A 26,855-nucleotide genomic window follows, 5' to 3' on the forward strand; every position below is an offset into this window, starting at 1 on the left:
TTAAATCATCCACGTGAAAGAAAATGAATGAGTCGCCATCATTGTGTATGAAGAGGCACGGGTCGGATGTCAATTGATTCAAACCAGTCTGTTAGGGTTTTATACCAGTTAGCGGGAGCTTGTTTGAGACCGTAGAGGGATTTTTTCAGTTTGAGAAAAGGAGCTTTCCGGTGAGAGCCTTCAGGAGTCTTGATGTATAGTTCTTCCTCTAAAGGTGCGTACAGAAAGGCGCTTTTCACGTCAAACTGTCTTAATGGAAGATTCTTGTCGATGGCAAACAATAAGAGAATCAGCAGTGTTGTAAACTTCCCGGTCGGAGCAAAAGTGTTTCCATAGTCGATTTCAGGAATTTGAGAGAAACCTTGGATGCACAGTCGTGCTTTCTTTCTCTCGGCAGCGGAGAGAGTTTGAGGCTTGGTTTTGAAAATCCATAGCGTGTGGAGATAGGACTCGGGTGTTTTCCACATGTCGTCCCATACTTCGTGAGCTTCGATGTTATTCAGTTCTTCATCGGCAGCATTCTTCCATTTCTTGCATTCAGGTGAAGCCATGGCCTTTTTGAACAAGGACGGATCAATTGATAAGTGAGAATATTTCACTGGTTTGACTTTTGAAGTTCGTTCTCGAAGGTTTTGCATGTTTTCCATAGGTGGAACCAGACTGTCTTCAATGTCTTCTTCGCTTTCATCAGAGGAATCGGAGCTCGAGTCGGAGTTTTCTTCAGGTTCGGACTTGCTCTGAGGGTTCATGCTTTGAGGAGTGTCTTGTGTTTCATCTTCATTGTCTGTTGCATCGTCCGTGAGATCGACGGGGGAGTTCTTTGGTACTTGTGTTTCTTCAAAGGAGTCTTCAGTCACTTGAATGTTTTCTTCAATTATCTCAAAGTCCTCTTCGTCGATAGAACTGTTCGAGCTTTGAAGGTGATCTAGAAACCGTACGTTTTTGGTGTCAACAATTTTTCCGGATTCACTCAGAATCTTGTAGGATTGGATTTCGTCGTTGTATCCAAGCAAGGTACCTAGTTCTCCCTTTGGCATCAGTTTTGAGAATGATTTCTGAGGTAGAATGAGATAGGACACCCTATTTCCAATGGGATGAAAATAGTCAATTGGGATTGTTCTGTTTTTGAAGATCTCAAACGGCGACTTCTTACTTCTGTGCGACGGTATTTGATTAAGGGTGAGCGTGCTGACTTTGAGAATGTCCGACCAATATCGTTGACTAAAGCCTGAGTCTTTGAGGATAGTTTGAAGTGATTCAAGGATAGTTCGGTTGTGTCTTTCAGCCAGACCGTTCTGTTGAGGTGTGTACGGGTCTGATGTTCGAGATCGAATGAGATGTTCCGAACAGAAATCAAGCAAACTTGTGTTAATGAATTCACTTCCTCGGTCTGAGTGAATCACAGTTGGATAATAGCCAAATCTTTTTGCCTCATGACCAATCATCTTAATCAGGGTTTCAGCAACTTCACTTTTTGACTTGACTGGAATTGCCGAGCAGTATCGAGAGTGACTGTCTACCACAGTGATGATGTAGCGGTGTCCTTCTCTGGAGAGAGGATGAATTGGTCCAATCAAGTCTAGGTGAATTTCCTCAAAGGGCTTGGATGCAGGAGGATGCTTGGCTTTAAAGGAAGCCCGAGTAATCTTTGCTACTGAACAGGCCTCACAGGTTTTCTCAATTTTAATAGGAAAACCAAGCTTTTGCCTTAGTCGATGATAGCTGACATGCCCAAGAGACTTGTGCAAGTTCTCTGAGCTGGTGAAGTGCGATTGATGTTCATTGTTCACAAAGGAAAGACTCGGAAGATTAGAGTAGTAATGCCCTTTCATTTTCAGTTCATTGTGTTTGAAAACGTAAAAATGATTTTTTCCAAATTCAACAATATAATCATCAAGCGCTAAGCATCTAACAGACAGGAGATTAACTACAAGATCTGGAACAAAAAGCACATTGTTTAGAATCAGGGAACCGTGTTCATTAACAAGTCTGATTGATCCCATTCCCTTGATCTTCAGAGATTCGCTTCCTGAGCTCGTGCGGACTAGTCCTTTTTCTGTCAGATCAAGAGCAAAGAAAAGTTTGAGATTTGAGACCATGTGAGCAGATGATCCGGAATCCAGAATGAAGTGGGAAGAGGAATGAGAAATTGAAGTGTGAAAGCTGCTGACCGTAGATTCAGCACGTCCGGTGCCAGGTGACGAGTTGCTGTTTGCTGGTCTGAGGTGCGGATACAACATCCAACACTTCGATTCAGGATGATTCGCAAGAGTATTGTGTGCTGTTTTCTTGCACTTCTTTGAGGCATCAGTGAAAAGCGCTGTCACTTCAATCTTCGAGCTTCCAGTGCGATTTGCGGTGGCAGATTGATTGTTGAGGAATAGTCAAAGATGATCTAACACTACATCACTCGTGAGTTCTTTCTCCGAATGGGTGATCTGTTGACTGATGTTGGTGAGGGACGAGGGAAGCTTCTTCAGGAGAATATAAGCGACCAGGTCCTTCGGAAGATCGATCCCGATTTCAAAGAGTCGTGAGTTGACTGTTCTGACTGCAGTGATGAACGTTTGAACATCGCTAGGACTGAAGGTGAGATCCAACAGCTCGTTGAAAACTCGCGCACAATTAGCTGGTTGAGTAGATGCGAAGTAATTAATTATAGACTTCCATATTTCTCTGGCCTTTTTCTCGTTTTCGTGATTGATCACGTTCGGATGAATGGCGGAGTCGAGCTTGGAAGTGATGATTGTTCTTAATTGAATGTCTTCGTTAGCGGAAAGGGCACCATCCTCGGATGTGAGAGGAATTCGAAGTCCTTGAAGATCGAGCATATTTTCAACTCGATTCTTCCACATGGTGAAGTTGTCACTTGTGAGGAGAGGGATCGCTTCGATGGCTGTTTTGAGGATGGTGGCGTTGATTCTTTCCATGCTGGATTCTGTGTTCTTGTTTTGAGAGATTGGGTTCTGGTTGGAAGTTTCAGGTTCGGTGATTTTGATATCCGGGACAGTGGACATTGAGGTGTTGGTGATCGTTCGCTATTGTTTGACTGTTAATCGTGAGAGAAAACAGGATTGATTACGCTAACTAGAACCAGAACTTTTTAAAGATAAAAAAATAGTGAGTTAGAAAGGATAAGAAAATCAACAAGATAGTAGACAAGAAAGAGCATACCGCGATGAGAAGAGGTTTTAGGTGGAACAAGAACAGAAAGACTGAAGAACAATAGGTCAAACAATGACAAGTAGTAAACACTATAAAAGGGAAAAAAGAAGGTCAATAAGTTTCTTGAGGATGAGATTTCTGTCTTGAGATTGATTGTTTTCTCACCAAATTGGAAAGAACCAATTGATGAATTCGAGGGAAAGCGTCGGAGCAGCAAGGATGATTTGCGTTGAAGTTACAGCTGATCTGAGAAGAAACCGATGTCGGTTTGAGTTGATGAGGAGCGAAGTGAGTGAGAGGAGATAGAGAAGAAGAGAGGGAAAGAAGCGAAGTCGGAGGGATATTCGGAGGAGAGGAATGTTGGCTGGATTTGAGCAAGAGCCAGGCGGCTTGAGGCGGAGAGAGATAGTAGAGCAATGGAGTGATGACTGTGTTCGAGTGAGCCGCTGAGGAGGGAGCTTGAGATTGAGAAGAGGCTGTCTTTTATAGCTGTGAGGTTGAGGGTTGAGTTGTGGTTGATCTTCTTTGTGCGCATGAGCGACGGCTGACTTGTGGTTGTTGAGAGTAGTTTCAGGAACCATAGGCGGAATGACTCGGAGCAGATTACGGAGTTGTTTCGGAGTTGTGAGACGGAAGAGACGAGAGAAGGAAGGGGAAGAGAGATCGAGTATGAGATGGGAAAGGGAGCGACTGGGAGCGGACAAGCATTGTGCGCGACAGAGCGGAAAATCATGCGCGACGGGGCGGGAATCCCAGCTGCCAAGTTGGGCAAATTCCAACATGTCCTTGAGGTTGAGGACCAGGCACAGATGGTGGCTGATCCAGTAGTGCTTGCATTTGTGCCAATTTGTTCACATGGGTCCTAGATTTCACGTGGGCAGTGATACTTTTGGGAAGACAGGGCCTAACCCCACATACAAGACACCTATATGTCACTTGTCCATTCCTTGGAGACAGTTTTTCAAACCCTAAATGGCACCATCCAAACCAGCTTCAGCCAAATCAAAAGAGCAAAGCACAGATCCTTACCAGGTATTTCTGCAGACATGGCCCCTAAAATTAACCAACCCTGTTGAGGAAGAAAAAACTTTTTATGTTTTGTGAGGGATGGTGTTTTATATGTGTAATTTTTAGTAGTGATTTTTTATTAGTATCCCTCTGGTTATTTCAAGATAATAAAGTATAAGAATGATAAAAGAAGAATTAACAAAGTGGTGGGATATGTGTCTATTGGCACTCAAACAGAGTCCTTAAATAAAGGGGGCAAAACTTCCCACACCGGAGTGGAGGGGAGCCTTAGCGCTGCGCATACTCTCTCCGCAGTATCTGAGTTCCCCCAACCGCATCGGAGATGTATCCCTTGCTCCTGATCCACCAAGTCCCCTCGACTCCCCCAGACACTCCCCTCCGTTGTGATCCATCCCCAGACCCCAGCCAATACCTGCACCTCCACCGCCAATACAAACTGGCTTGACCCCGCTAGAACATCCTGCCACATTGACCGTCCTGGTTGATAACGGTGTCGCCGAGTAAGTCCCACCCCATGTTTCCTTCCCCCAACCGCATCAGAGATGCACATGTACCTCACTCCTGATCCACCAAGTCCCCTCGACTCCCCTCTGTTGTGATCCATCCCCAGACCCCAGCCGAGACCTATGGATCACACGCAACTAGACAATCCTCGGCCCGACACTGCCAGTAACTATCCTCGCCCCGACGCTAACGCCGCCGGTAACAATGCTTGCCCCAACGCTAACACCGCCGGTAACTATCCTCGCCCCGACGCTAATGCTGCCGGTAAATATCCTTGCCCCGACGCTAGCGGTAACTGGCCAATGCCAGGAGTAGATGGGTGGGACTTGTTACATGATGAACACCAACCAGCTCTCGTCGCTTGTGCACCGCTTCAGTCTAGCACACACCACGGGGCCCCAGGTGGATTGCCATTGCCCATGATGGCAATCCAAGGGGGGTTCCAAGGCCACTCAGCTAACGATAACACTACCGGTCAGACCGCAGGCCCCGGGCCGGCCTCAGGCGCATCATACCAACACTCCATGGCGCCCGGGCCCCCAATGAATCCCACCGTAAGCTACATGTATGTCTTTGCTCGGGGTATAACACTGAATGGTACTCCCCCAGCGCCCACCCACTCATACCACGGCTGGCAAGGCGCGAGCGACCCTGGTGGACCTGGACTGATCTGGGATACCCCAACTAACCCAAGCCCAAGCCCGTACCACTATAGCCGCCATGAGCCTCTGGCCCAACTTGAGCAGCCCTTGGTGTCACCTGAACAAAGCCGCAGACCGACCCAGATGGCTTCTGGGCCCCTTCCCCCAACTGGTGGTGCAGGCATGAGCGAGCGTGTACAGCCTCTCCGTCGAACGCACAAAGTGCGAGAGAGGCTTGTGTCTAAAACGCGCATGCTCGCGTGTCACGGTTGGGCTTCTGAGGTCCTTTTTTTTGTAAAAATCCTATAAAATACACCCAAATACCCAGTCAATAATAATGTTGGGCAGGGTGTGCCCAAGATGGGGGTCTTCATCCCCATCAAGAAGGATTTTGAATTTTTCAAAAATTGTATGTGTAGGATTTTTTACAAGCCAATTTTAGTTCAACATGACTTTGTTTGTTTTTCTTCAAACCAAACCATTCCTTATGTAATCAATAGAGGACGAGATGGCCATCCCAGGATAGTAAACAAAATTGTTTTGAGGAATTTTTTGAAGGAGGGATCCTGGTTGAGAAGACAAGAATCAACTTCAGTTCAATCCTGAAGAGTCAGATTTTCAGATTTTCAAAATCTTGAAAAAATTCCTGCTGGTCCAATTTTCAATATTTTCTTTTGAAAAGTGGATGAGGAGGTCCGCACCATCCTCCTCTATCTCCTTTTTACCTCCGGGGAGATGGATGTACAGGAGGTGCAGCCGTCCAAAAGTTGGCTACACCAAAACTGGCCAACTGTGACGCGGTTGTAAGTCAGTTTTGGACTCAAGTCCCTCCTTCGGAGGGGTCGCTCCGCGACCAGGGCTGCCCGCCCCCCCGCAGAAGAGAGACTTCCACAAGTTTGAGGCATGAGCAGCCCACCTGCATTGGAGCGGCCCCTTTCCCCCGCAATGAGCTGGAGCTCGAGCCACTCAGAAAACTTGTTGGCTTTGGTATGTCTCAATACTCTCACATTCATCAGAGACAACATCAGCACCCTTCGTGCCAACATTGCCAACACCAAGGAGTTTATCAGGGTTGCTGCGCCAGTATTTAATGTAATTCCAGTCCCCCTTTACCATAATTCCTCCCCAGGTGACCGACCTGTCTCTCACCGCGGGACATTATGCCCCCCCCAATCACAAACAAAATAGATACCCAAGCACAAGAGATGGCCAGCAGCCATGGTCATGATTTTTGCGGGGCTTGAGGATATCCAATCCGGTATGGTCACAAAGCTGGTGAGCGAGTTGAAATCCCGCACCAAGGAAGCAAGTTGACTGGCAACCACAACCCTACTGGCTCCCAAATCGGAAGTGGTGGGGACCCTCAAGAACTTCGTGCACACCAATCTTTTTATTGTCTTACTTGATGGCACTCTTGAAGCTTATGGCCGCCTCCGTGGACGACGTATCAATGGAGCTGTCACACCTTTCACGGCCATGAAGGTGGGTCTTTTAATTTTCTCCCCTTGTAAGCCTGGACCCGCAGCTTATCAAAAGTGTTTGTGATCAAGCAGGTCCTCATTGGCGAGCAGGACACAGCATTCCTCTCCCAATTTCCCGCCAATTGGCAAGACAATGACGTGTGGAACTCGCAATTTGACACCCTTATCACCAATGAACTGAAGGCCGAGAAGCACAAACTGGTTGGTCTCCTTGCATCCAACCTCCCAACCACGGGCAAACCACCCCCTCCGGTCCCTGACCTGTTTGACCTCGTCGAGAGTGTGTTCTTGGGAATGCTGCCGCGCTACAAGGATGCCTGCCCGAAGAAGATCAATGTGGAGGTGAAGGCGCCGGCCAAGGCTCAACTGGCCCACATGCGAATGGTTTTCAACCTTAATTGTATTGCACGTGACAAAGGCAGCAAGGTGACCTTCTGGCATCAACTGGACAACGACCTCTACACGCGGATCAGTAATCCGCGCCTGTACCACTTTGCATTTGCTCAGCTGATCCTGAAGAAGGATTGAGCCCTGTGGAACAAAACCCAAACGGTTAACAATGTCGACCCCGCTGACTTTGCGTTGCCAACCAAGGGAGAAATCGAGGCTGAATGCAAGAATCAACGGGTTCGGCGCCAAGGTCAAGATCCAGCATTGCCTCCCCCTGAAGATACATTGGACCTTGAGGACATGTATCCTGGCCCGGATTCCTCATACTTGCTGTCTCTCTCTCTATCTCGTCGTCTATCCTATTTACTGGTTCTAGCTCCATCTCACAGATATCTTGTCTATCTCAGTTTCTTATCCTTATATTACTACAACGGCGCAATACAACATATGATGAATGTCTACTTCTACTCTACAACTGTTTGATCGGAGTAATACGGAATTGGCAGTTGGAAACGTTAGGCAAAACGTTTTGCAGGGTGAAGCCAATGAGTTTTGGGAGCACCCGGCAATTCCAATAATGTTTTCCGTAACGTTCACGGAAACTGCAACGGTTTTCCATAACGTTTGTTGTTTCCAAAAACGTTGTCAATTGAGTTGTGTGGTTATCCAAACGTTTCCCATAACCTTCCTCGTTGGTGGAAATGTTTGAGGTGTTCACATAAACGTTTATGCTAACTTATAAAGTTGGGAGCACCACATCCCAACTTTATTAGTTTCAATTCCGTTTGGGTGATGGTTTCTCAACTTTTGTTCAAATATCTCCCCAATCTTCTCAAAGTGGTTTCTGTGGGGGCTTCGCCCCGACGTATTCCAAACGTTTTGGAAACCATACCACAACCACATCAAAACGTTCGCTTGCAGCCGTGGTGTACATACAATTTGTGAAGGGTCCACATAAGCCTGTGTTGCTGTATGCGCACTCAGCTTGGCTCAGTGATGAAAAATGTGACACACCACCATGCATGTGTAAATTTGTGTAAAATATTCTTCAGCTGCTAAAGTTTTTCCCCCGGGAGTTCAAATTCTGGGACAATTCCAGGGGGGCCTCAGATTACACGGGGTTTGTGAATGACTTCAGAAAATCTCCTCAAAGAGATTTATGTACAGATGTATGAAAATCAAGTGAAATTTGTCAAGGATTCTCTGAATCCCCTGGCTCTGCAGGGGCACTCAGTGTGGCGCAGTATTGTTTTGTGATGAACAATGTGTCACACAGACGTGTGCACATACGTTTGTGTGACACAACTTCTCACACAAGCCCGCACACATTATATGTTTGTGTGACAGTGGGACCTTCAGCCAATGCAAGCCAAAGTCAAATCATAGTACCAAGGGTGAAACAATCCGATCTGATCCAATACCAGCCCTTTTATTGGGATCATATTGCTGTGAAGCACCCGCGCACACTAGGGTTTCACAAGGAGTATCACAAGACTCCCCGGCCCGTATACTTAGTTCCGCTTCCTGTCCACGTCCTAGCCGGTAGAGATTCTTGTTTTCCCATCTCTCCCGGCTAGGTAAGAGTTTCCTTATTTCTTTCTCTTCATATTATTCCTGGTTGCACTCAACAGAGAGATTCTTGTTTTCCCATCTCTCCCGGCTAGATCCCCCGAAGAAATACAGCCCACCAATTGGACCTAGAAACGTTCCCGGCTTCTTAGCCCCTTCCCGAGCGCCTTTTCCCATCATTTTTAGTGAGGGTCCACGTGACCCTTACAATTGCATGTCTTGATACCCTGGATAAGAAAATCATGGATTGTACCAATCAACCAATACAATCCGGCTGTATTGTATTGGCTGGCCTGATCCCCCAGGCTCTCATTATGTGTATTGTAACGCAATCCCAGAGCAATACCAATACAGTATCTCTGGTATTGGGCAGTGGAAGTCACAATTAATTGCTACTGTGATAGAGAATGAAAACAATGTTGGAATTTTGTTCCCCTGTTCTCCTTTTACTGCCTTCTGCCTCATTTTCCCTTTCCAGTCCTCTCTCGAATGCCTCACTCTGATCCTGTTCTCTCTCATCTTATGCTACCTCACTTCCTATGACCTGTATATTGTAGGTCATGATCGTTGTTCCGTACTTGCCTTGTGACATTGTTTCCCTGCCGAGATTAGACTATCAATCTTTCCCCAATATCCTTGTTCTCTGATGTGCGCGCGCTCTGCATGTGAAAGTTCTGACTTAGTTGAGATATCTACTGTGTTTGAGTGTTCCAGACTTTTCTATTCATTATCATTTCTTATTCATGTCACCTCAACCACAGCTTGATCACTTGTACATAGACTACATAAGCCAGCCTAGATACAAGCAATCAAGTACCATCGGTTCCTCCTTATTTTTCTCCGCGCCTCCATCCCGAGCCAATCCGGTGAGCCCTCAACACTCACTGCCCCCTCTCGAGCCCACAGGCTCATCTTTCTGTTTCCTCGTGCTGCGGTCCTTCAGTAGAAATCTCAACAAACAATAACTACTTTTGATAACATGTGAGACTGAGTGGGGGCTGGGAGTAAGCAGAAGAGGTTTTTATTGGAGATCAGTCTTTTTTTGGGTTTTATGTTTATTGTACGTAGATAGCAGACTGAGTGGGGGCTTTGATTAAATGAAACAATAAAAAGAAAATATCATATCATTGAGTCTCTTTGACTCTGGCTTGTTTCTCTTGTTTGTAACTGGAGATGATTTCTTGCACGGCCAGGAATGGGCCATCAGGCTGAACTCCTTGTTGGATCCACTGGTGTGAACTTACACATCTTTTGATCGTTTGAGCAGCTAAGCCACCCCAGTCCGGACCACAAACATCTGTGGCCGCTGAAAAGCACCTCTCAACACTTGCCAAGGTGGCACACGTGGTGAGATAGTCTCTAGCTAGTAATGATAAGACCGGGAATTCATGGCCATGGTCCTGCAAGAATATTCTGTCAGTATCTAGCTGCATTCAACATGAGCTTGCCAAGTATCTAGATTGATACTGACCTTCCACCACTTTGAACAGTTTGCTGCTTGCTAGACGCCAAACTTATGCTTACCCGTCAGGTAAGTTGTTAATTCATTGGAGGTAGGATCAACGGCCTCAGGGAATAAGTCAATGTCCTTGGAATCGTCTTTCTGTGTTTCTCTTGATTTATTGATTGGTGATTGTTCTGTTGCTGCCTGGGCTTGGAGTTCTATTTTCTTCTCGTTGTATTTGCCTTGAAGAAGTATTTGAGTATAGTCAAAGTGGGCAGGATACCACTGTTGGATTAGCAGGGGTTGAGGACAGTTGCAAGCAGGATGGCATCACATTTCAATGCCTCGCCAACATACCCCTTTGTCTTGTCAAGCATCACTTTTATCATTTTTTGGAGTTTGGGTTTGGTAGTCAGTGTCGCTTTTTTTTCTAAGTGGTCCTTCATATATTTGTATTGAGCTAGAACCATTGATCCCAATGGTAGATTGCCCTCCATCTTCTTAGTGAGGAAGTAAAATTCCTGTATAAAAACCAATACAAGAGCATTCAGATGTTGATGCAATGGGAATGGCTTACCCCAAGTATGTAATTGACTTTCTTGATGATATCCCAGTCGCCTCAAAGGATTTCCTGCTTGTTGAAGTAATTTTTACCTCCCTTGCGCTGTGGTGGCCCATTTGGTTGACCGCTAGTCAGAAGCATTCTTGCCGCTGCTGCCAGCAAGATCAGCAAGTATCAGATTCATTCTCACCCTTCAAGATTTTCAAGATTCAAGACTTCACGCCTCAAGACCCAAGATCCTCACTCATTCCTCAAGATCCTCAAAGTTTCATCTTCAAGACCCTCAAGACGTCATCAAGATCCTCAAGGCTTCAAGAATTCACTCCCCAAGACCTCTCAATCTCAAGATTTCCCTCATTCCCTCTCATCCTCAAACTCCTCTCTCTTCAAGATCCTTTCCTCCCCCCCCCCTTCTTTCTTCTTTTTCCTGGTTGTTGTTCTTTGTTTCCTTTCTCAGTTTTATTTTCTCCTGTCCTCCCCTGTTTGTTTGTTTATTTCTCCCCTTGCGCGCATTGGTAGGTTTCAGAGTGGAGGGTTGGTTTTGTTTTGTGTTTTGTTTTGTTTTGTTTTGTTTTGTCTTTGCGGGCATCATGATAGGTCCGCTAGATGTCACAAACCCCAGACTCTGAGTTCAGCTCAAACTCAGAGGATGGGGTGGCATGAACTCTGTACTGATCCAAGTCAGAAATTCGTCAAACCTTATTGATCCTAATCCTTCCTCATCTTCCCTGAGCTTCCCTTGATCCCTTTTCCTGATCACTTTGCCGGCAGTATCCACGGCCCTCTTCTCAAACACCTCAACCGCCGACGCGCGCTCAACGCCGTCGTAAAATACCCTTTTACCTCTTTGCTTACACGATCCTCATCACTTTTCCGGACCACCCACGAGGGCAGCCTCAACAGCACGCATCCCCTCGACGCTCTGCCTACCACCTGGCACGGTAGGAGTTCCACAGCGCTCATGTTGGTCTCGCTCATTCTCAATGAGTTTATTTATCACATTTTGAGCATGATAGCCTCGTTCCCTACTCTCAAACTTGATGTGCCAGCGTATCCTGTATCCTGCAATGAGACCAGGGCCAGAGTACTTGAGTCTTTTGGCCCATGTATCAAATTTGGAATGCTTAGCAGCAGAGGACGTAATTTTTTGAATGATAAAGTCGACCTTGAGCAAATAAAAAGTTAGTCAGTTTATCTACACAATGACAGGAGGACCGAGGGCAAAGAAAATACCTTTTTCATGGTGGTGGCAATTAAATTTAAATTATCTTTTTTTTTTTTTTTTTGGAGTCTCATTATCACTATCTTCTGAATCAGAATCCTCTTGTTTGAGCTCAAGCACAAAGTTTTGGTCTAACTGAAATGGATCAGTTGGCAAAGAGTGATCTTCTGATTCTTCCGCAATGTCCGATAAGCCAGGTACGGATCCAAGAGTTGATTTATTTGACTGAACCCGGTGGTTCTTTGCAACATCAATTGCTTTGAGCCCGGCGTTGAGGATAAGAGCTAGTTTGTGACAGAAACATTGAATGTGATTATTGGCAAGATCAGCATTAAATTTAGTTTTGTCCTCTATCAAGCGGTTGACTTCAACCGCCATGGTGATGTTATTTGAACCCAAATCAGTAGTTTGAGCTATGATGTATTTAATTCAAACAAAAACTGATTAGAAAGCGACAAAAGAGTTTATCACAAATAAAGTATGAAAACTACTTATCTTTTGGTGCAAATGTGACTTGATTAGTATATTGGCCATTGGGATTGCTAACTATTTACCCTTATGCGTCCAAGCAATGTATTTGACGGCCAAATGTCTGATCTTGAAATACCAATGATTGTTGATGTAAGCCACCGATATCCCTAAGAAGGCGCGCCGATTCCCCTTAGTAGTCCAGACGTCATGTATGAGCAATAACTTTGAGCTGTTTGACTGCAAATCAGAGCAAGAGATTGAGTATGAAGGTATCATAATTTGTCTCAACAACAGATAAGAACTGACCTGAAGTTTGGATAAGAGTTTCTCCTGCAGCTGACAGTACAATCGATGGGCCTCAGTTGCGGCCCAGATCCAAGTGTATGTCTTGGATGCTTGGCAAAGGTAGTTGAAAGCCACTCTGAGGATCAAGTCTTTGATTTGATTCCAGGGCAAAGGATGTTGCACCAACCAGAGGACAAGAATTTGGTTGAACGTCCGATTATCGAATTTGCTGCTATGAACCCACTTTTGCAGGAGATTTTTCTTGGGTTCCTTCTCTTTGGCTTGTATCTCCTTTGTGGTCAAAGGGAGCTTGACCCCAGGAGCAATCGCCTTGGCTCGTTCCAAAAAAGGGGCTCGATGAATATTGCCATCACAATGCTTGACGAGGTTTGCGCGTGTACCAGCTCCTTTTTGATAAGTATTGTGACACCATTGGCATTTGTAGAGCATGGGCTCAGTCTAGTGCAATATTTAAGAATTTTTTTATCAATATTTGATTCTGAGTGAGAAAATGAACCCCAGAGAAGGACTACTTACCTTGCCTTTTGCACACACAGGTGGATGAAAGTAATCATTGATGTCCTGGAATTCAGATTCCTTTGCTGGTTTTTTCTTCTTTTGAAGGATGAACCTTGAGTTTTCTTCATTGGAATTCTGGGTAAAGTCAATTACCTCTACAGTTTTGGGATCAGTTATTCCAGGCTGGGAGGTTGAGTTGGAATTGGAATCAGATTTGGATTCAGATTCAGACGCAAGGCCATTGGTTGATTCAGCAATATTTTTCTTTTTCTTTTTGTTTGTTTTCTTCTTTCTCTTGGGTTGTGCCGCAGTACTAGTCAAAGCTGATGAGGATGGTTGAGATTGCTTTTGTTTAGCTGTGCGCGCTTGAGAGCCCAACAGCTTTCGAGAGTCACTGTGTGGTATAACGTAGTTGGGATCAGTCCGGACGGGTGTGGTTATTCTGGTTGACTGGCAAGATGTTGGTCAAGACTGAGAGGGAGTGACTTGGCCAGGTGGTGGAGAAGCCAATTGCCGTCTTGAAGAACAACCCCAACTCCGACTCGAAGCCATGTTGGTATTGGCGGAGGTTGGATGTTCCTATTCCAGGTCCGACCGGACCTAGGAACCCGGGAGCTGAATTTCCCTCACCTGAATCTGGTGAGGCTGCGCCGCATGCACCCACCCCCAGTGCTCAAATGCAAAACGTGCCAATACCGGCAATACTGTATTTGGTATTTATTGGTATTGTCCACAAATTCCAATACACAAAACCCAGATCCAGTGTATTGTATTGGCCACTCCAATACCCAAAATAACAAGAGCAAGTATTGGATTGGTTTTCAGATCCAATCCCAATACACAGTATCAGACCAAAAAACAATCTGATATTGATAAATACTGATACATACATTGGATCAGTTTCACCCTTGATAGTACCAAGGCAAAATCAGACCTCCCAGAGTCTCACTACACTCCATCATAAGTTTGAACCATGTGTAATAGAAAAAAATTAACAAAAACTAGCAGATTTTTGGTGTGCACCCAGAAAATCAATATAAAACTAGTTTCTGAGAAACCAACAGGGTATGTGTTTACAAAGAGGTCAAAAATCATTACCATCAAAACATGAAGAACTTTGGTCAAGATTGAGGATCAAGTAAACCTTATATTGGCCTTGTTTCCAGGATAGGTATGGCATACATTATACACATACATTATACAATACAGTGCTGAGCAAACTCCCATGGTGTCGGTTAAGTTCAAGCTCGACAGGAATGTGGACCGGCCGGAATCTCTCGCGGTCATAGAGACTGTACATACATCTCGTTGACCAGGAGTGATTCCTCCGGAGTCCCAGTCAGAAAGTAGGCCGGGGAACCACTGAACCACGCGATGGGTTATTTTCTGATGTTTCAGGAATCTTGATTAGGCTGGATTCCATGCACCTTGGGCTCCAAAATCTCTTTTTGGGTTTCAGACATGGTGGGTCAAAGATGTTGGGCCAGGTTTATACAACATAGCTGAACTCATGGTGAGCAGCGTGAAGGCCGGACCCACCCGATTGTCCTCGATTCCACTTTTTACACAATAATTATCCGAGGAAGTAGGAACAACTCCATCATGGTTCCGGGACCAAGGCGTAACTATTACGAACGCACTACCTACTCCAGCATTCCCTTCTGGGTGCTCATTTGGCTAGCTTGCTTATTCGTGCAGAATGTGCAATGTATGTTTCATCCGGAACCTGCAGAGACATGGCTCAGGCTGCCGTCGGCTCAAACGATGCAAGAATTGGATTCCCTTCATGATCTCCTCGTTTTCTCCCATAGCCCGTTGCCAGAATCTCATCCCGCTGGTGGAATTGATACGCGTCCGCCGCCTGGATCACATGACCTGAGCGACATTCTCAACGTTGCCAATATTCCTTGGCCGGAATCTCATCCCGATCCCCGTAGCACTATCACTATTGACAATGTGCATCCGCTGCCTGAATCTGGTTACCTTCACAACAACAACATCCTCGATTTGGCCAATCGCCCACAGCTGGAATCTCGTCCCATTTTCACGGCCACCGAGACGCATCCGACGCGTGTTCAAAAAAAGAGGCCAAGCGGCAAAAACCAGATCGGAAATTCAGCAAGAAAAAAGAAGAAAGCCTCAAGCGATGAGACTAGTGATCTTGCTTTTGAAATCATCAATTCTGAGTGGTCCATTGAAAACGAAAGACAAGTTGGCACTATTGACAATATGCATCCGCTGCCTGTATCAGGTCGCCTTCCCAACAATAATATTCTCGATTTCACCAACACACCACTGCTGGAATTTAGTCCCATTCTCACTTCCACCAATATGCACCCAACGAGTGTTCGAAAACTGAGGCAAAAGCGTCAAAAAAAGCTCAAACCTTTACCGAGAAAAAATAAGAAACCCTCCAGTGATGACACTGCTCCTGCGTTTGAAATAATCAATTCCATGCGGCCAGTGGAAAGCGAAATACGAGTCATCTTTGAAGCAATCCGAAGCTTGAAAAAAGTCAACGGAGACAGATTCATAGGAAGTGAACAGGAAGGCGAATACAAGATGCTTAAGATAGAGGAAGATCAAGTTTTCAAACGAAACGCAGACGTCTATAATCAAATCAGAAAAGTTAGGTCGCCAGGAACCGCACATATCGATTTTGACAAACAACATAAAGCAAGAAGGTGGGGTGCCGTGAAACGATTCATGGATGAAGCCAACAGTAGCAATCTAGAATTGTGGTCGCTCTACACTGATCGGGTTGTCCCGCAGTTCGTACATCTTAAAATTCAGCTTCAAGAAAAAATCAGGAAGAATCACTCTGGACCATCGGAACAAAGTTTACTGGACGACTTGGAACACACCCTGAAAATTCTACCAGTCTATTTGTTCTACGTAGATATAATCAACACACTCATTCCAGCCCAAGTTGCGGGGACCGAAGATGTGGCTACGTTGCAATCGCAAAGGCAAGCAGCTGGGCGGCATTTTTTTGAGTACCTGCGTGAACTTATTGAGCACCCATACCCGGTAGCAGATACACCTCGAAAAAAGGGCAGATTGCGATTATATACAACAAATTTGCATAGAATAAAAGCGATTTCTGGTTTTTATTGGCCCATCTTAACACGATGGATCTATTCCTCAAGAGCTTCACTATCATCTTCACTGCTTCTTCATTGCATGGAAGGAGAATTACCTGTCAGTTTCAAGTACTTGATCAATGAAATCTTTAGCTGCTTTGTGGAGCAGCTCAGTGACAAGCCCATGATTACACTTCATTGAAGTTCCCTTTGAAAAACTTTAGACAGATATAATCAAATCTTTGTTTTCTTTCAATTAATTTTATGCTTTAAGAACAATTCACTAGGCCTATCAACCTTACTTTTTCCAACATTCAGCCAGACTCTTAGGCAGTAAAAACAAAGAGGGAAAAGACTGTTTGAAAAGTAAGCACAAACACCCAGACAGGATGGCCAGTAATGTATGGTATGATGATTAGAAGCTGAAGCCACAACTCTATGCAATTAAGGTGTTCAAAGTTGAAATCATAAAATTTTCAACACATAAAATCATAAAATCATAAAACTTTCAAGTGATGATTTCATATGTACCATTCTAGAAATGTTGCTGTAATTTGAGTGTTTGGGTGGTACATATTTTTTTGAGCTCAGAATTTTATGATTTTGTGGTGTTATGATTTTATGCAAGTCAACTTTGAACACCCTAAAACCAAGTGAAGCAAATTAGCAATAGGTAAGACCAATGTTATTTCATGGGTTGTGTGAATTCTGACATGTGGATCATTCTTCATGCAGATCCATATCTGAGTTTTTGCAACAGTGAAAGGCTATGCTGTGCAACAAAAAAGTGCCTGCTTTAGTGCAGCGCAGCAGGTACCCATACACTTCCATCCCAAAAAGCTGTAGTGCTGCGCTACGGCTACATGTAGCCCACATGCACCACCAGGAAAAAAAAGTAGTCACTTGATGGCAAGTGACATGACACAGCTTTGTTTTCAGCTCCAACACTGCTCCAATGCTGCTCCTCTCCACCAGCACATCTGGGGCTCACATGATAGGTGTCAGGATCAAAGCACTCAATGTGAAAAAACCAGATGATTCTCAGCTTTGGCCCTGGCCCAGCTGATGCTCAGATTTTACCCTGGCTCAGCTGATGCTCAGTTTTTCCCCTGGCCCAGCTGATGCTCAGCTTTGGAACTGGTCACCTGATGATCATCTTTGGTCCTGGCACAGCTGATGCCCAGCCTTGGCTGTGGCTCAGCTGATGCTCATCTTTGGCCCTATCCTAGCTGATTTTCAGCTCTGATCCTGTCCAAGCTGATTCCCATCTTTTTCCCTGGCCTGGATCAGCTGATACTCAGCAAGCTGAGCATCAGCTGGCCAGCTGGCCCAGGACTGGGCCAAAGCTGAGCATCAGCTGTGACAGGACTAGGAGAAGGCTGAGCAAGGACTGGTACAAAGCTGAGCATCAGCTGCGCCAGGACTAGTACAAAACTGAGCATCACCTGGGCAAGGACCTGTCAAAAGGCTTTATTCCAATTCTGATAGTGAGCTGTGTGAAAAAGCTGAGTATGAGCTGGGCAGAAAAGCTGAGTATGAGCTGGGTACCAAAGCTGAGTATCAGCTGGACAGAACTGAGGATCAGTTGGGCTCATCAAAAACTGAATAGGACCTCCTTGTTAAATTTTGGAGGTTGAGGAGATGGTTGGGAGGTTGGGGTAGATATTGGATAGATATTGGATAGATAGTGGGTAGCTGGCTGGAGCTGGTGTAATGTCACTTGTCATCAACTGACTATTTTATTTTCCTGGTGCACCATTTTCCCAGGGCAAAAAGCGCAAAAAGCCATGCTATTGCTACATGATTGAGCAGTGCAGCCAAAAAAAACACTTCTTTCCTGCTACAAGTGCGCTACATGTACTTTTTGGCCAGAAAAGTGTATTATACATGTACCCGTCCAGCATATCCATCCATCCGGCCAGCGGTGGCGTGGACTGAGCCGGCAGCCCTTCCTCACTTCTGAGTCCCTCCCTCACCAATCTGTTATCCACTCCATACTTGAATATGACTGGCAGACACCCTGGAGATGCACCTTCATCCGCCTTCTACCCCTCCAAATACAACCACTACCAGCAATCCAAGCAATCAAACTCAGTCAACCCGCCAAGAATCCTCCCGCATGTGCAGCACAAGCTCTCTCCCCAGATTTGTACCTACTCAAGGTGATTTTTGGTGAGCCCTTGTTCCTCATTTGCCAAAGGTCAAGAAAGCTGCCCCAGTCCTAGAGGATGCACACTGCCAGCAAAATTGGCTGGGCTGAGGTTATCCCAGTTAAAATGGGATTGACTCAAACAAGTCAAACTTGGTTGATCTCAAATGATGAAATGTGAATCCAAGGTACCCCCCTTGGCTTTATATTTCATTGGTTGAGATCAACCTAGGGATGGCACTTTGCACCCAGGTACCCGCACAGGTGCGGGTACCTGGACAGATTTTCACGAAAATCAGACACCCGCACCCGCACCTGCGGAGCGGGTACCCAGGTACAAGAGGCAAGTACCCGCGGCCCGCAGGTACGATTGGGTCCCAAGACCCAATGCATGCATTGAGTCCTGAGATCCAATGATCGGGTCCTGAGACCCAATGATTGGGTTTGGAGACCCAATGATTGGGTCAGAACAGTCAGGCAGGCGGGTACCCGCCATTTTTCTAGCAAAACTGAACACCTGCACCCGCCAGGCGCAGGTACCCGCAGCCATCTCTAGATCAACCCATTTTAAATTGGCTGAGTGCATCCCAGTTAAACTAGGATGACTTAAACCCAGCCAAATATGCTGGCAGTGATGACAAAGAAAGCAAACCAGAAATTGTGGTAGAAAAAAAGGCCACCACTAAGAGACCAGGTCAAGCCCTTAATTTAAGCCCCAGGTCTGTTATTGTGTATTATCATGCTGGCCATTTTGAAAATTGCATGATCTGAATTGTTTTGACACAGGCTGAGTGTGGACTAAGACAGGTTGCTAGCCTCACTGTTAAGAACATATAAACGGTCAATTTGGATCAGAACTCAGATGACAAACACAATTTGAAATCAAAAGAGAAAAATAAAGATAAGGATGGGTTTGATCCTCCCCGCTTATATTTTGGCTATCCTGTTGCAGAAGGACGGATCAAAAAATCTTCATATCTCTTGTCAATCAATTGTTATCTATTGTCAATTAATTGCTAATTTGTTTTGGTTTAATTTTCTTACCATTACAGGATGGAAACTTGACTGTGTATTGCTGCCAGTGGTGCCCAAACAGTTTGAAGGTGTTGGACCATTCAATTTCAAGCTTCAACCTCAAAAATCATTACAATGGGGCCAACAACAAAGGATTGATCCAATTGGGGCTTCCTTATTGTGAACCCCCCCCTAATCCGCTTGAAGAAAGAAACCTAGAAAAAATGCACTGAATCTGTCTCTTATCCTTTGTGATCAATAACCATTGATTTTGTGAGGTGTTTGAAGTGAAGAGAGCTCTCAACTTTTGCTACATTATGAATTTGACCATGCAGATCTTTAGTTTAAATACTAGAAGCACAAAATAACTTATAAGCAATGATAATCATACATTAAGATTATCAAAACAATGCACCAGCTCATGATTGATCCCCTTTGGGTTGACTTCCCGCTTCCAATATGGTACGCTTCGATTTTCATTCCTGTTGCGCCAAAAGTCCCCCACCCCCTGGAGTGAATTTCATGTGAATATGAATGTCGGAATTTCACAGACTCCTGGAATAAATTTTGTTGGGTTCCGTTGTAACACTCATATAGTTGTTGCATTGGATATGTATCACTCTCATTCTTGTTCATCCGGTTTCTTGAACACCGACAGTGCATGATGAGCCTCTCATTCTAAGCATTGTGTTTTCAACCGTCTTTCCACAACAGATCAGGCATCAGAGCCCGTCGATCAGACATCCCATCCTCCCTTGGGTTGTTTTTGGCACACCTCTTGGAGATATGTAGACCTTGATCAAAAGCTTCGGTAAAGGGTGAGAAGTCTCGTCTGAACAGCTCGGAAGACCCATGCCCTTTCCCTCTCGAGACTCACCTGTGTATCGGTTACAGTGTTTTCGGAACCTGCGTAAGAGGGAAGCTTACGCTTGGTCTATCGATTTATGTATAGGCCCTTACGGGACCCATATATGTAGAAGGCGTATAAAACTGTTGGATGAAGGCTTCCAATCATATGTGTGAATCCAAATACGACCAAGTCATATGAGATGATGTGTAAATATTGGCGTGGTTGGTTGATAGCCTGTCTTGATGACTGCTTTCTTTTCTAATCAGCTCGTGACATTTCGATGTATCGCTTGACCTGCTTACCGGATCAGGTTTCGTCAACTGGAGACCTTCAACCAACCCATCCGTTGTCCACAGATATTTACATATTTACATACGATTTCTCGATGCACGGAAAGAACCTGATATGTATACGTTGTACTCGATGGTTGTGGCCAGCATTCTATGCAAATACTTGCTAGTAGAGACTCTCTGCTTGTGATCAGGGTGCCACGAATATTTGGTGGATCGATATCAGGATCGATGCTTACCCTTGTGCTCTTTGATGGTAGGGGCAAGTGGAAGCTCTCGTGCTTCGTGGTAGGGCTCGAAATGGCCACATCGGTGGTGCCGAGTGGGCCAAGCGCTTGACCGTTTCTTTCCCGGTACAATGGACGCGGCCCGGCGACTCGGGGCGGAGGGATTTATTTGCAGCCTTCTACGTAATCATAGTTTGCATGTTTATTTTCAGCCGAGCCATCGGACGTTCTTTCGCCGAGCGTTGAGGCTAGCCACAGGTGTCTCGTGGGCTGGTCGCTAGTCGTGCAGATAGCTGCCTGCTGTCCAGTTTAGGGGGGTATTTGCCCTTGGGCACAGGATCCACATCTTCGCCGGCGTCGATGCTGATCGAAGTTACCCCCCGGGTATCCGCAGCAGGGAGGCTTTCCTCGGAGGTTCCACGGATGGCCCGAGCCGTGACAGGCCCGGCTGCTTGCTCAGCCAGCGGAAATTCATTGAGCTCGTCGCCCGCCTGCCCTACTTAAGCCGCCCTCGCCCTCGCCCTCGCCAGCTCCCCCCAGGCTCCTGACTGTCGACCATCGGGCCCCGTCTCCACTTTTCTGGCGCAGCCTGCAGGGCCTCATGAAGCGAACCTACCAGGGATTCTCTGCGCCGGGGCAGCCCAACCCCAATCGTCAGTCCTCTGTGCTCTCTCTGCCCGGCTCGTTTGACGAGTGATCGGCGTGTCCAAGTATTCGCGCTGCTGTATATTGCCCCAAGCTGCCATCCCGCCGATCACTCTTTCCGTCAGATACCAAGCCAGGCCATGCCCGCTGATGTCCATTGCTTCCTGTTTCCTAGCCCCCGCCAATCTGTCCTATCCTCCCCTGCCGTCAGGCCAGCCACCTCCCCAGCCCAGCTCCAACCCCTCCGCTAGCTACCAGCCCCAACAGCCGCCGGCAAACACCATCCCCCCTGCCACTTCGCAGCCCTATCCTTATCCCCAGTTTGCCCCCGCCCCCAGCGCTTCCTTTGGCCAGTACGCTGGCTATCCTCACGCGCAACCAGCTGCAGGTGCCTACCCAGCTACGGCTTATAACCAGCTGCCGCCAAACCCCCAACAACAACAACAACAGCAGCAGCAGCAGCAGCAGCAGCAACAACAACAACATCAGCAGGCCCAACAGCAGCAACAGCCACAACAGCCACAACAGCCATCTACTCACCCTGCTTACGCGAACTACGGATATGGCACTCCCGCTGGTCCACAGCAGCCGCACAAAGTCAGTAACAGACAACCTCAAAATATATCATAGCTCAAAACTAACCATTTCCGTGAATTTCTACATCGCTGTCTGCCCAGCCGTATCAAGGGTACCCTGCCCCGAATACAAACCAGTTGCCTTCAAACCCAGTAAGTCTACCCCCGCGCTCTCATTGGCATTCGTGTTGCCTTCTCAAACCGATATGCATTGTCGCTAACAAACACCGTTCCCCCCTTTCACAGAACCCCATCCCTCAAAACCCCTATGTGGGGTACCCTCCGGCTCAAGTAAACGGGCCTGGTCTTCAAAACTCTCCGGGAGGTGGTGCTGCCCAACCGCCTTTCAAGCGGCCACGCTACGAGGCCAATAATAACGGCGCAGGATATGGATCCCCCTCTCAGCCCAACCCGTATCCGCCCTCCGCACCTCAACCCAACTCTAACGCGCTCCCATCTGCGCCAACACCGCTACGAAACAATAACAATCATCATAATCATAACAACAAGATGAATCACACTCCCACTGGTACTATGCGAATCGGTGCCAGTACCAACAATACTCGTGGCGGATTCTCTGGCAGCAGACCTCCCCGCTCTACTGGCCCGTTTGGTAACAACTCACCCATTCGCTTAAACTTGGGCCCCGGTGGAGGAACTGGCGGCTACGATCCTGGCTCTGCACCTCACTTCGAACCTCCCCCTGCCATGGCCCACCCGCTGCCATCTTTTCATCAGTCCCCGCAGGCGTCGGGCAATCACTATCCCCCAACCTCATATAATAACGAGGCTCACTTCCCGCCTTATGCGGCTAACGCGGGCTACCCCTCTTCAAACAACAACGATCCATCGAACCCAGCCATGGGTGGCCATTCTCGTGGAAACAACAGCTTTCATTCGGATTTCAGCCCTGGCGGTCCGAGCTACAATGGCGCCCCCCCTCAGACTCCAAACGACCCTTACCGAGGCCCAGGCGGAGGTCCAGCTAACCATGCTCCTGGCTCTCATCGGTCGGGCCGAGGGGGCTTCCGCGGCAACTCTGGAAACTCGATGTCTGGCGGTCGTGGCCCCCGTGATCGAAACGAAATGGGTGGTGGCGAGGCGATGAATCCTCGCGGGAATAGACCTTACCCAAACCAGTCTTACGGACCGTCGGGCAAGTCTGAGAGAAATGGTCCAGGAAACCGATCGATTCGGGGCGGACATGGTCATCGCCATGACGATCAGGGGTCCAACTATGGTGCAACGGGCGGTGGTACCTCTAGGCATCAAGACCGGTCTAATGGCCCGGCCAACCGCGGCCCGCGAAACATCTCGAATCTGCCCACTGCTCCTTATCACAACAAAGGCCATGATCGCAGAGGTGGCGGAGGTGTGAGCAACCGTGGGGGAGGTGGAATGGGAGACCGAAACTCCGGCAACAGACGCGGGGGTGGGAGGATCAATGGCCGCGATGGCAAATTCGACGATCGACAGAACCCCGGTCGTCCGAGCCGAGGTGGCGGACCCGGTCCAAACTCGGGACCTGGTGGTGACAGGCTGGATAAGCCTAAAAAAGATGCTCGCCCCTCGGCTAGTCGCGCCAAGCTTGGCTGGGGTATAGAGTTCAAAGAGTTCAACGACCGCGAGCAAAAGACTGATGCTAAGCGCGCAGAAGAAAGTATGTCACATTGCTCTCACCTTTCTTTTCCAAACACCCAGAATGATTAACATGAGTTTTGCTCCTCCAGCTCCAGCGCGACGTCCCTTGACCGATTTCCGTATCAATGGATTGGAAATCCCCATTCTTCCGTGGTTATGGCGGGCTGATACCTCTGCCGGTGTCGATGTAATGCACATTAGCGCGGCAGCCGGCAATCTCATAGAAAACTCCCACTTGCCTCAGTCTAATCCCGAGGACAATTCCGGCAGGGCCACTGGAAAACATGCCCGCGATGATGACGCAGACGAAGATGACGATAAGCCTGCACCAGGTGATCACGACAATCCGGCAGGTCCCAGTACGTCTTCCAAGAAACTCAAATCCGACACGGTCGAAATGGCCAAAAAGATCTATGAGGATGCTGCATCTGCAGTTACAGGCTTGGATCTCGAGAATGAAGAGACCAATAGTGACCACGAGGACAACAATCTGGATCAAGAAATTAACGACCAACTACTACCTGACTCTTCGAAGAAAACCCTCGAATCGCGCGAGGCTGATCCTACCAGCACCCCTGCTGTCACTGCTGATGGCGATCAAAATCCCGAAGACCTTCCCCAAAAGGAGAGTATTCCCCCCATCGTCATAGACGATTCAGAGTCGCAGACCGCCGCCGCGGCTCAGCCTCCATCCGCGGATCAAGACCAATCCTCCGATCCCGTCCATTCGGATGCTCAACCCAGTAATCCACCCGAACCCGAAAACAGTCGCCTGCGGATCTATTTTTCCACTATTCTTGATTCCGTCAGACCCCTCGTTGCCCCCGCAGGTCTCCCCAACAAACCTGTGGTGGCCTCTGGGTCCGGAAAGCGCAATGTGTCCGGAGCCTCCGTCAAGAGTGCTGACACAAAGCTTGGTGGGTGCGCGCAAGTCTCTTCGCCCGTGGCGAACTTGAGTCCCTCCAAGAAAACCCCTAAAAAGGAAACCAGTTTGCATCCCCCATCCGCTGAGGCTGTTGTCAAAGAATCACCCAAGCCTGAGAGCTCGGCTGCTCCGGTCATTTCTACCCCCGATATCGTCGAAATCCCTAAGCCTGATAATCCAAGTTCGACCAAAGAGGTCGTTGACTCGAAAGCTGAGGATGTCAAACCAGGTAAGCCTCTACGAGATTGACCTCTTGGGTGCATGATTATCGGACTGGTTACTCACAGGCGCAATCTTACATTTTTCTTACTATTTTATACAAAGTTAAAGAGGAGTCAGCCCCGACGGCAGGACCGTCTGGGGAGAAGCCCGCGGGAGATGAGGTCGCCGAGACCAACGGCACCGACCCGGCCGCCAATCTCGAAGCCGAGGACGAGAAGGACCGGCAAGCAGAGTATGAGAGTCTCCCAGCCCCCGAACCTCAAAATGATCGGATATCGATCTCGTATGCTCACAACTCCCGTCGGATAGTCATAGATGCTGACGTAGTTCAGAGTATCAAAGTGTTCAGGAACGAACACAGGATCGAGGTTTTGGTCAGGTTGATGCCGGCTGTCATCCAAGGCGGGAAATTCGATGGTGCAGTGGATGTCTATCGGATCTGCAAGGGTGTACTGGTGAGAGTCTCTCCTTCTGTATTCCTGTGGCCATGTACTAATTTTTCTCGATTTATTAGGTGGAGGCCTTCGATCCAGAACTCAAAGAGTACGTAGTCATTGATCGTGGAACGCTAGAGGCCTCGTGGCGGGCGAAGGAAGCCCAAACGCACGAAGACAATGGAGACAAGTCCCAAGACGTCGAGTCCCCACAGCCAAGCGATGATGAAAATCCAGAGATTTCCCACGATCCTCTCCTTCCGCCTTTACATCGATTTTTCCTTTCGAACATGGATGGGCCCCTTTCCCGAAAAGCCCAGAAGTCACCGGAAGGCAAACCCGACGTTAAACACGGATTCAAACAGGAATCGTTTTTAATTATCGCTACGTTGGATAGCGTCCACCCATTCACTGAAGCGAAGTGGGTGAGGACTGGGGATCTCGATTCCTGGATTTCCCAGATGACGGGGAGGATTTTCAGACCCGAAGACACATCGGAATACGGCTGGCGGCGTAAAATTACGGTTGCTGATCCTGAACCTGTCAGTCCACCTTTTCTTTTCTTTTTTTTTATTCATCCTGAGAGTTTTAAGTCCCTCGGCCTAACACCGGCACCTGACTTTCTTGTTAGCCTCCTACCATCCAGCATATGCTCGATACATGGTTGACCACGTCCACGCTGGGGACGCTTGACAGTCGCCAACGTTTTATTGACGGCCACTTTGGCAAAGACGCGGACATGGTTATGGAGATTCTGCTCCGGATCATCCGCATGGGCCAGGCCAACCTGAGCTTCGTGCCTAGCCCGGCGCCGGTAATTCTCCAGCAAGCCATAAGTCTCCATGCGCCCTATCCAGAGCAACAGACCCAGGTCTCGCTCGCTGTCCTCAGCCTCTACAGAATCTCCCTCGAGACCGCCGTTGCCGCCGGCCGCCCCGTCGATCAAATCATCAGAAGAGTCACCACTCTTATCAGGGGTCTGCCCTACAGACTGGCCTTCGCCGCAATTGATGGCATCTACAGGGACGAACATGGCATCCCGGACCCCAGCAAACCCCCCGATCCATCCACCTCTACCGAGCCTTGATGGATTCCTTCCGCCATCCCATCCGCTGCTTTTCTGACATCTCAATCCAACTCTCTTCTTGCCTCCCTGTTCTTCCATGCCTCCTTTCCTCCAGGCCTCGTTTTCTGCGTTTTTTTTTTCCAACTCAACCACGATCGTTTCTCGTTCGTCTCTCCTATCCGTGCTGGTCAGTAACCCTGATTTCCCCACAGAATACCGACCATCTGCTGACTTGTTTCTCATCCACATACTCCTGACGCGAACCTTTCTGGGATTGAACGCGCACCTTGAATTCTTTTCGCGTTTATTCGTTTGGTATTCGCTGTTCGGACACGTGCTTGCTTATCTAGGTATGCCTTGCCTTTCTTCCTTCCCGGGCAACCCAGCGCCTCCTCTTTTTTTCCACCTCTGCGCTTTTTCCCTTCATATCTTTTCTTTCATCGCGGATTTCT

General features: G+C 47.4%; 1 protein-coding gene across 1 annotated transcript; it reads left to right on the forward strand.

Annotated features, from left to right (window-relative positions):
* Positions 1–4,820: 4,820 nt before the first annotated feature.
* PtA15_18A88 (uncharacterized protein) lies at positions 4,821–26,424 on the forward strand (the record flags this gene model as incomplete). The annotated part of the gene is made up of 9 exons (XM_053165046.1): positions 4,821–4,962; positions 15,015–16,210; positions 22,126–22,137; positions 22,218–22,268; positions 22,362–23,775; positions 23,846–24,910; positions 25,006–25,358; positions 25,418–25,879; positions 25,969–26,424. 9 exons carry the CDS (start codon positions 4,821–4,823, stop codon positions 26,422–26,424), a joined length of 5,151 nt encoding a protein of 1,716 aa, XP_053028587.1.
* Between the last annotated feature and the right edge of the window lie 431 nt (positions 26,425–26,855).

Source organism: Puccinia triticina, chromosome 18A (assembly GCF_026914185.1).
Source record: "Puccinia triticina chromosome 18A, complete sequence".
Classification (NCBI taxonomy): domain Eukaryota; kingdom Fungi; phylum Basidiomycota; class Pucciniomycetes; order Pucciniales; family Pucciniaceae; genus Puccinia; species Puccinia triticina.